Genomic DNA, 11,059 nt, shown 5'->3' with positions numbered 1-11,059 from the left:
ATGTCATCTTACCAAGGAAATGTGAGATTGCATAAGGAAAATGTGGTATTGAAATTACTCTTATATTTTAAATTCTTGACATTATTAGAATGTAAAATTATCGGGTTAAAGTAATATTTAAAATCCCAATATAAAAATCTTATGCAAGTCTTACGTTATCCTGAAAATATTATATTTCTTGAATCAAACACATTTTAAGTTGAATAAATTCCCATATCTTACTTTCTTTCATTGGGTAATTTGCTTACCATTTCTTACTTTCATTTATAAAATTAATTTTAATTTATTGATACATCAAATAATTATCCATACTACATATAATTATCATTACATTCAGTTTTCCCAAAGTGATTGAAAATATGAATATATCTGAAAATGTATATTAATAGCAGAAAATTTAAAAGTTTGTATGTAAAGTTGAAAAGGGTGATGTATAGAGTTTTAGGTGTTCAAATTTATTGGTAAAATTAATTTTTATACTAAACTTTATATTTATCCATGCCTATCTATTATTTATAAGTTATGGAGTAGGTTGTTATGAATAGATGTTTAATTCTGATTAAAATAGTGGAAAATGTAATCCTGAAGGCTGTAAGTCAAGACCCATACCTAAGTTTCACCAACAATCTGACGATTGATTTTTCCGTCTGTTGAAGCTGTTAATATTATAGGACTCCTACCACATTTCGCCACCCACTGAAACTAGCTACCTATTCCAGGTTTTTGAGTTTTCTGACTACTCTGGAATTCATGGATAAATATGCCATTCATTCCCTATTTTCAATTAATTAAAATATGTCTTCTTAAATCTAAATTTTAATCATTAATAATTTTACTTTTAAAAATTTAGTTTCTATACTTTTTATTTTAAAATTTAAGTTCTTATTAATTTTTATTAAATTAATTTACTTTACATTTTAAAATAAAAAATTACTTAGTAGCAATATAATTAAAATAATTAAATTAAAATAAACTTAAATTTAATAAAATAATTTTAAAAATAAATTCTAAATTTATTTTAACTTTTCCATTCCATGCATGAACCCAAAAAATTCATATTTTCTTCGGTTTCAACTCTAAAATTTTATATCCGGACAAGGAAAGAGAGGTGAATATACAACATACTACGACTTCTAGTGTAGGCTGAAACGGCAAATTAGTTGAGTCTTGCAGCGGCCAGTGCCAATACTTGTTTGGCTTTAAATAAACACCCGATTTGACATTTGATTTGATGTTTATAAACATTCTTTCATATGCCAACCCCTCATTCTAATATTTCAATAATTTGTATTCAATCTTAGTGCTATTACTTGAATTTATGTTTGAATTTTATTAAAATATCAGTTAACTATCAGAATTTATTAAATAAATTTAACAAAATTTTAAAAAAAAAAAAAAAAAAAGTAAAACTCATATGTACGCCCAAACCAATTATCCACAATGGTCTGATATGAATAAAATGAAAATATTTCTATTTAAATATTATTTAATTCTTTAATATCTAAATTTATAAAAATTAACTGAAGAGAGTAGATTAGATAACCACTCCTATATTAAGACACTGTTTATCATTAACATAAAGATATAGATTGAGTCTTAGTTCGATTAGTATCGGTAATGCTACCATTATAAGAATGATTAAGTCTTAACTCAATTAACATTAGTTTTGTTACCAATACAAGAAGACGTGAGTTTGAGTGTGTTGAAACGCATTATCCTCCTATTTAAGAGTTGAAGAGCAGCCATAAATAATTTTAAACATTATATAAAAAAGAACTGTACATACAATAAGAACTTATAATAAAATTAATATTAAAAAAATAAAAATAAATAATAAACTTTTCAATACAAAAGCTTTTATATTAAGCCAAAAAAAAACCAACTTTTATGGCTTTTGAATTTTGCGAATGCATGTTGGGTTGAAATTACTCTTTAACCCTCATTAAAATATATAGCATTATATACCTCAATGTATAATAGTTATATTTGCATGTAATTTTAATATCTAAAATATAATTTGAGCAAATTATATTTTATTAATTACTTAATAATTTATTGTTTAATATTTTATTATAACTTCAGTTTATATATTTTATATATAATTAAATTTTTTATTTTATAATATTATATTTAAAATAAACATTTTATTTTTAAAAAAAAAAGGAAGAAATTGGGACAAACAGTCGAATGATTGGTGTCAAAAGTGAAGATAATATTGAAACCCAACTATAACGCATAGTCTTATAAGTAAGAAAAGATATGTTGGGTTTGCTACAATGGTTTGATCATATGCAGTTATGGCGCCTACTTTGAAGTTACGTGACACATTATATCTTTCTACACATTAAGTCAAGAAATTATTTTAGAGGTGGGAATTAAATTATATATTTTATAATAATAAAAATATGATTTTATTATTTTAATAATTTATATTTTATAATTATTAAATTATTAAATTAAAATTTATTATTTTTAGGGAAAAATATAATTTTATTATTATAAATTTAAAATTTTATTAATTACGAACAACATAAAGGGAAGATTTTTAATTTTAGAGAGGGTTAGAATGAATTCTCCAAATATATTTTTATTTATCAAATTGAATTTAATTAATTATTAAATACTTGTAATAAATTATTGGTATAGTTGTAAATATAATATAAAATAGTGTGGAAAGCTAAAGCCACCTAAGTTTTTAAGTATAAACAATAATTATCAAACTTCATTTTGGAGAATATTGTGAAGAAAACATGCATGCAAAAACCTATTTTTAATTTCAATATGAGTTTGTATATTATTATCCGCCACGCATCTAATTTATTTAATCATCATGTTTATTTTGAAAATTCGTGATTATTCTTCATTATATTACATATATTTTTAATAATTCTTGAAGATTCGTGATTATTTTATAATAATATGAATTTCTTATTATGAATATGGATTTTTCATTGAGAATGCAATATATTTTGTTATTTAATTTAATATTTTTGAGTGATGATAAATTATTTTTAAAATATCCTAATTTGGGTATTTCCAACAACTTTAATGAGAAAAGGTTTGTGTGTCTGTATTTCAATTTATTCTTAAAGGACTAAGAAAATAGAATTACCTATTTATTTTAAATAGCATTATTTAATTTATTAACAAATATGTAATAGTATACACTATTAATACATAAATATAAATAGAAAAAGAATGAAATAATAAATAACCAGAAGAAAAGTCAAAATATGTGTGAATAAGCAACATGCATGCATTTGCTCCTTACCATGAAGACCACTACGCGAAACCATTTTTCCATTTTTATTTTTTTCCTCTCGACGACTCAGGACAAGTGGTATAGAATCTTGGAATTAGAGCATGGTTTTTTTTTTTTTAAATACAAATAAATAAAATAAATAAATGTAGCAAATTCAATTAACACATGGTCTGTCTGTTCTAAGTAATAAAACCATTATCCAATTTATGGAAATTTCTTGGAACCCTCGCATGAATAAGGTTTTTATATATATATTTTTTCTTGTTAAGGAAATTTTAATTTACTCCAAATAATTATAAACAATAAAATTTCGTAAAAGAAAAAAAGTCAACCATAATAATTACACAAGACTGCAAGTTGGACAAATCAAGCAGTTGACATAATTAATTTAAATGGCAGCAAAATTCTGAATCCTTAATCACAAGTTTATATATGGTTTAAAATGGATTAATTGATTAGCTCTAATTATTGTATATACATATTTTATAGAATAAGATAAATATATATATATATATATATATATATCAAAATTTAATGGTTAAATTTATTGGATATCATGTGTTCCAAGGTACCCTTTGGAGTGTTAATGAAGTCATCAAAGGTTTATTTTTTTGGGCCAAAACAATTTATCGTTGCTCGGAAACCAGAAGAAGATAAGAGGTATATAACATTTTTTTCTTTAGCTCTGACAAGTAATTGGATATAGATGTACATGAATGAAGTCGTCAAAGCAGATTCACTCTTCGCAACTACAAGAAGAGTTATACGAGATTGGAGCAGGAAGTGGATTTTAGGCTTTAACTAATATTTGGGGATGTGTTCAGTCTTGGAAGCTGAGTTATGGGTCATTTTTAACGGCTTGGCCCTTATCTTGGATCAGGGTCATGACAGAGTGTTGATTAATACAGATAATATGGAGGCAGTTTAAGCTATTCAAGATAATTATTCAAGAGACTTAAAATTTTACTCTGATCAGACGAATTTAACAGCTATTGACTACAACACAACAATGGCAAATCCAACATATTTCGAGAGAAGAAAATGTAGTTGCAGACCACTTAACAAAAATGGCTTGTTGCAATAACAGTAATATTAAACTGTTTGATCAACCCTCAAGGGGGGTTTAGACTAGGCTTAGCATTTTCTTTGTTATGTTTTTTCACCAAAAAAAGAAAAGAATATTGGATATTATTAATTACAGATGACTCCGTGAATTCATTGGATTAAATTATAAATTTATTATCGATTTAAAAGTAAATTAAATATTAAATATATATTAGATATAGTAATTAATTGATATGATGTTTAATTATTATTAGAAGAAGTTAATTGAGTTTTAACTCGATTAACAATAACATTGTTGTTAATTTAAGATGATGTGAGTTTGAATGCGTTGAAATGTATTATCCTCCTATTATAGATTAGAGAGTTCTATGAATAATTTTAGATTAAAAACGTATTTTTAGTTACAACTAATTAATGGTGACTTTCTATCAAAATTAAGTATTAAAAACATTAAGCTAAACATTTAAGTGAGGATGCGTACATAAAAGTGGTTTGGACTTCAAAGTATAGCTTGTTGTTTTTTTTGTTTTTTTTTTTTAATCTCCCTTTTTTCCCCTTTTTCCGAGCACTTTATATTTATAAATTAGAGAAGCAACCGCCCCTTTTGGCTTTTACGAGGAACGCCTCCAAGAACTTGGCTCTGTATTTCTTCTCGCTTTTCCTTGTAAAACAAAACAAAGCATTCGGGGAAGGCTAAACAGTCGGAAAAGGATACATCAGGATCCAAGATTGAGAAAAAAGAGGCACCCTCTTTCAATTTCATACTCCAATATAATCCCCCACCCCCACCCCCACCCTTTTTTCCTCTGATACTTCACCATCTCCATTTTCCTTTTTGTCTACTTCTGCCCCCTCATAATTGTAAGTATTTCTCAACTTTTCATCTGGGTTTAGCATCTTTTTTTACTCTCCCTTTTTGTTTGTCATGCACTTAATTTCTTCAGTTAGGAGGTGCTAGATTTTACATGGTGTTTTTGGTTTCACGTTTACTGTGTTCCTCTATTATCTCTTTTGATCAAGTTATTACCCAATGACCACCCTTGCTTCAAGAAACCACTTATTTGCATTTGAAGATCCCTTTATTTCATTGGCCGGCCGCTTTGTGGGATCTCCGTTTGTCTCTGTCATTTAGTTCCCTTTTCAAATTTTCCTATCGTCCCAAACATTAGATTATGACCTTATCTTCAGGTTCTTGTAAAGTTCCTTTCATTCCCCTATCTTCATGTCCTTCATTAACAACTCAGATTCATTCTTCAAACATCCTTCACTTTCCACTTGCGTTCATAATTGAGGTTCAACTTTCAATCCCCCCCCCCCTACCTTTTTCCCTTTTTCTTTTTCATCTTTCTGAATCATGCAATAATGTTGATATAGTCAAGTACAGACGTACCAAATAAAAAGGCCAAAATAATTTTCCCAGATGTATTTTACTAGAGACTTTGATGAGCCGATCCGATCCGATCCTTAAAAATCTGTTTCACCTATTTTCCACCCTGTAATCCTCTCTGCAAAGACGGCTAAAAGCTTTAAAGCCTTTCTTTAAACCCAATATTTACAAAAAAGAAGGATGAACCTGACCTATTATCCATCTCTAGTATCCTTTATATTATATTGATACTACTTTTTCTTTCTTTTTAAACTATTCTTTTTCCGTCTACGTTTCTTCGTTGGAAGCTGTCTCCATTTCCCCTGCAACTAGTTCTTTCATATTGCGTTGAATTTCTCTATTTAGTTGAGCCTTCCTAACCATTTTCACTCAAAATATAGATAAATTAATACCCAAAGCCTTTTTGCTTCCAATTCTTATATACCGGATTAGCCGACTATTTTATATATATAAATATTAAACGCTTTCTCTATTTAATTCACAATACTATAAAATTTTCCCTGGAAAATCTCCACATTTAATAAACTGATTAATCCACAATTGGATTTAAAAATCCGCCAACTTGTTTCTGATCTCCATTTTAAATTTTCCCTGCTCAGGCGCTCAATCAACCATGAGAACAGATATGAGAAAAAACTCCAAGGTATGCGCCTTTTCTTCTTGCCCTATTTATCCTTCGCCGGATTTTGATTAATGGGTAAGTGAAAATCTTAAACTCTGTTTTGTTTGTTTCTTGGCCGTTAGTCTTCGTGGCCTAAAGTAATCGCTCGAAAATGGCTGAATATACCGAGTGGAGCTGAGGAGTTTCAGTCCGATTACGCCGTAAACGGTAAAATCCCATCTCGAATATGTCGTGTTTCATTTAAAATTTTATTCATAGATTTGGTTTATAGATTCAAAGAACGGCAAATTCATGTTTTTCTTTAACAGGCGAAACTGGTGGCAGAAGAAAGAGTTGCTGCGACCAGGATTATCACTCGATCGTACCGGAAAATTTCTCAGGTAATGATAATATTGTTGTTAACTCTGCTAAAGCTGGGCACTATTATAAATCGTACTGATTTTTAAATCCCGTCCGTCAATCTACGTGAAAAGATGAGAACTGGTAAAGGGATTATCGTCTTTCCCAGAGCTAACTGACGGCTCGGATTTCCTATTGATTGGATTGGACGTTAAAAGAAAGCACTGGCAGTGATTTCGGCCGGGTCCCGGTTTGATCAGTTGATTTTTTTGATGATCCAGTGCTTTAATTCTTTGCCACGTAGACTGGCAAGATTTGACTTTGGCTGTAGCACGTACTGGTACTTAGATGTACTTTTTTTTTTGGACTTTTTTATAGAAGGCTGGCTGACGGAAACTGCCGGAGGGATTAAACCGTCGAAAAGTATGCCGGAGCCACCACCTGTCACCGATTCACTCAACCCCAGGTGAGTTTATAAAAACTTAATGTCGCAGTTGAGAATTTTTGGTGTATTGGGTCCTCGGAATACGCGGGTTCACATGAGAAAAGTAGAGTTGAAGATGCATCCATATTTGGTCTTTAACTTTTGGGGTTTGCTTTAGAAGTTTCAATGTTAATTATGCAGTAATAATTTTGGGGGATTTTCAGGATGTTCGTAGGGACATGGAATGTAGGAGGAAAGTCGCCCCACGAGGGTTTGAACATAAGAGATTGGTTAAGCTCGCCTGCCCCTGCTGATATTTACGTTCTTGGGTAATTTCTTGCTGTTTCTTTCCTTTGTACCTATCCCACTTCTAAGTTGCTTTTTAACACCTTCCTTAACATATCTAATATCTATGGTTGAAAACTTCCTTTAAGAAAAAATGAGGAAAACGATCCTCCTTTCTTGTTGACTCCATCTTAAAATGCTCCACAGCTCATAACCAACTTCAACTTTGTTGAATGGGAATCTGTGGTCCGGCACGCATTTTCTTCTTATAATTTATCTTTTTGCCCCTTTAACTTCAATCTATTGTTCACTTGGCCCAGAAGAAAGCAATAAAGGAATAAATTAAGTTTGATTGGAAATGTGAAGGGTATTGTGGTATTTTGGAATGATTTGCCTAACCAGATTGTTTTTTGACCTGTTAGGTTCCAGGAAATTGTTCCTCTAAATGCTGGCAATGTGCTTGGAGCTGAGGACAACGGACCAGCTGCCAAATGGCTTTCCCTTATTCGTGAAGCTTTGAATTCCGACCAAAGTGACAAAGAACTTGCTCGATGTTATAGCGGTGCCACTGAAGAAAGCAGTCCGTCCTCACTGCAGCTTGAGCAGCAAGCAAGCCTGAAGCCTAGGACCAGCTTTACTGATTTACTCTCAATGGAAGATGAACTTGGCGAAGAGGATTTCGAAAGATTGCTAAACTTAAATACAAATTCGAGCGAGGAAGGCTCTCCTAGTCCCACCTACATGTCCGGCAGTCCAGCCCGGCAACGCTTCTGCTTAGCTGCTAGCAAGCAAATGGTTGGGCTTTTCTTGTGTGTGTGGGTTCGAACCGATCTTTACAAGCATATTAGCAATCTGAAAGTCTCATGTGTTGGCTGTGGTATCATGGGGTATCTTGGAAACAAGGTCAGCAGTTGCGCTTATTCTATACACTGTTGTTTACATGTCGGTTCCGAAAACAAAACTATCCATCATTTATTGCAGTTGAACTGTAATTGTATTAAATTTAGCTTCTTTTAAATATTTGGTAACAGGGTTCAGTATCCATTAGCATGACATTGCACCAAAAAACGTTCTGCTTTGTTTGTACGCACTTGACGTCCGGGGAGAAAGAAGGGGATGAGATCCGAAGAAATTCCGATGTAGCAGAAATATTAAAGAGGACAAAGTTTTCTCGTTCATTTAGAGATCTCAGGCAGCCATTTCATCCAGAGAACATTTTAGACCATGAGTATGCCCCTTACTCCACTAAAATTATCATGTAACTTCCCACACTAGTTTGTTTGATCTCTAATGTATTTTCCTTTTCTTTATTTGTTCAGTAAGGTTATTTGGTTAGGGGATTTGAACTACCGGCTTGCTCCGGGTTGTGTCGATACGCATGAATTACTGAAGAAGAACAACTGGCAGGTGCTTCTAGAGAAGGATCAGGTGAGAGGCTAATTCAGTTTACATTTTTTCTATTTCAGATAAGATGCTGGTTTGTTTATCTCTTCACTTTGGCATCTTTTTCGTGTGAAACAAAGAAAATGGATGGTTGACCTTGAAGTTCTTTATTGTTTATTTCAAGATCTAACATGTGACGTTTCCCTGAGTGCTTGGCAGCTAAGGATCGAACAAAGGGCGGGGCGGGTGTTTTCTGGATGGGAAGAAGGCAGGATATACTTTGCTCCAACTTACAAATATCTCGCCGACTCAGATGATTATGTTGTCCAAACATCTAACTCGAAAGAAAAACGACGAATCCCCGCCTGGTAAGATTCCAAATTTATGTTCCTTTCAACCTTCATTTTTCTTAATACATGGGAATTAAATACATCAAGCAGGATTAAATTAATCCCAAGTTGAGCATTAATTAAGGTTGCTTATTAGAAGCATCCTGGTTTAAAAAAATAATGTTGTTTTTTAATAATTAGAATATGTTTTTGCATCGGATTGATTGCTACAGTTCTGGCGGTTCTCATTGTTAGCTATTAATTTTTTTTCTGTTTTGTTTGCTCCATTATATAAAGGCAAAAAGTTCATATGATGATATTATAATTTGCTAAAGATTACCAAGGAGATTAATTATAAAGTGGTCGGCAAGTGACTAGTGAGATTTGTCTTCTTCCTTAGTAAAACCTTATATAACCGACCGTGTTTAATTAAATCTTGTTGCTAAGACGTGAGTGGTGAAACCTTATCATAGTTTAATCATTATTAATGTTTCCTTGTAGATGGCCAAGTGAAGATCATATTTAATATTTAAATATTGATTGCAGGTGCGATAGGATCCTATGGAAAGGTGAAGGACTTAAGCAAGTATGGTACTCAAGGGGAGAGTGTAGATTCTCGGATCATAGACCAGTTTATTCCCTCTTTTCAGTCCATATCAATTTAGCCAACAAGTTAATACCCACTGCTATATCATGCCCGCCAAGGTTTTCATCCAAATCTGCCTTGTCCTCAGCTTGTGGGGCAAAGGTCCAAGCTGAGGAACTGTTGGTAATTCCTGGCCACAAAGCTACATAATTTGACACCCAGTCCAAAATATTACCTTCCAATAGTGAAGTTAAGGATGTAATTGTGAAACAAACCCTAAACCTTAAATCTTAATCCTTTGACCCCGACAATTTTAAAGGGTTGAGAGTGATGATTTTTAGGATGGATAGCATTTCTTGGTTCATGAACTGGAAGATGAAGAAGAAGGAATAGGCTTACAATTGGATGTGGGGTTTGATGATCATTCCTGAATTTTTTGACGAAGCAATGAATGATCTCAAGGGATTTTGTAAATGTGTTTAGAATTAGAAGCAGCGATACTTGTTTATAGTCTGGAAAGCTAAATGAAGTTCTTGTTTCACTGGAAGAGAGTGCATTCTCAGCTTTTTCTTGTAGAGAAGTATTTCATATGTAATTCCTTTTTTTTTCGAGTTTTGATACCCAAAAGAAAATTTTGATCAAAATGAAAAATGTAAATGGAAAGAAAAGTGGGTTTGCAGATAAAGAACTTTTAATTGACATTGTTATTTGATTGTTTAAACTCTTTTCTTCGTTTGGACTTAACCTTAGCCGTTGTTATTAGAATATCATTCGGTAAAACTTTAATGATCGGTTTCAAGTTTAAAATGTAGGGTAGAGCCCCAGCAAAGATGTTTGTGATTCCACATTATGATTCATGACTAAAGGGAGAGTCACGCATAAATGATATAATATATGCTCAAATCTAGCCATAAGCTTAGTTGCAAATTCAGCCTAAACACATGATTCTATCTAAAACGGGTTTTTCTTGAAAAATGAATGCTGTCAACTATAAAGCACTAATTAATAGAGTTTGATTAGGCTTCAAAAGGTTATGAAATTTAAAAATGAGTCAATTTTCTTCTTTGGGCAAAGTCCTTTTGTGTTTGGGTTCTCTTGCCGCCTTTTAAGAGAAAAACAGAATTTAAGGATTACTTAGTTAGATGAAAAATTAAAAGAATGGATAGAGAAAATAAAAAAAAAAGTAAAAAAAAAAGAAATTTGAGTGTGCAGATTAAAAAATGAGAGGAAAGAAAATATAAAATCAGTCCTTGAGGAGAAAAAATGAGAGAGATGTATATTATTTATTTTTCAAATGTTCTATTTTATTTTTAACTTTTACAATATTAAGCAAGGAATGAAAATAAAATTACTTTTTTTCTTTCAATATTTCCATCC

At 31.4% G+C, this 11,059-nt stretch overlaps 1 protein-coding gene across 2 annotated transcripts; it reads left to right on the top strand.

The window, feature by feature from the left end:
* The first annotated feature begins 4,812 nt into the window (after positions 1-4,812).
* On the top strand, positions 4,813-10,403 carry LOC108455829 (type I inositol polyphosphate 5-phosphatase 8). 2 transcript variants are annotated; one of them, XM_053019482.1, is made up of 11 exons: positions 4,813-5,188; positions 6,314-6,357; positions 6,459-6,543; positions 6,645-6,716; positions 7,057-7,141; positions 7,324-7,428; positions 7,807-8,287; positions 8,416-8,612; positions 8,704-8,812; positions 8,987-9,135; positions 9,643-10,403. In XM_053019482.1, the coding sequence occupies exons 2-11, from the start codon at positions 6,328-6,330 to the stop codon at positions 9,890-9,892; spliced, it is 1,563 nt and encodes a 520-aa protein (XP_052875442.1). In that variant the 5' UTR covers positions 4,813-5,188; positions 6,314-6,327; the 3' UTR covers positions 9,893-10,403. The 2 variants fall into 2 exon arrangements, with proteins under 2 accessions (XP_052875442.1, XP_052875441.1); XM_053019481.1 differs by having other exon boundaries at positions 4,814-5,188; positions 7,054-7,141.
* Positions 10,404-11,059: the final 656 nt, after the last annotated feature.

Source organism: Gossypium arboreum, chromosome 9 (genome assembly GCF_025698485.1).
Source record: "Gossypium arboreum isolate Shixiya-1 chromosome 9, ASM2569848v2, whole genome shotgun sequence".
In the NCBI taxonomy this organism is placed as follows: Eukaryota; Viridiplantae; Streptophyta; class Magnoliopsida; order Malvales; family Malvaceae; genus Gossypium; species Gossypium arboreum.
This window is presented reverse-complemented; position numbering and strand designations above follow the sequence as displayed.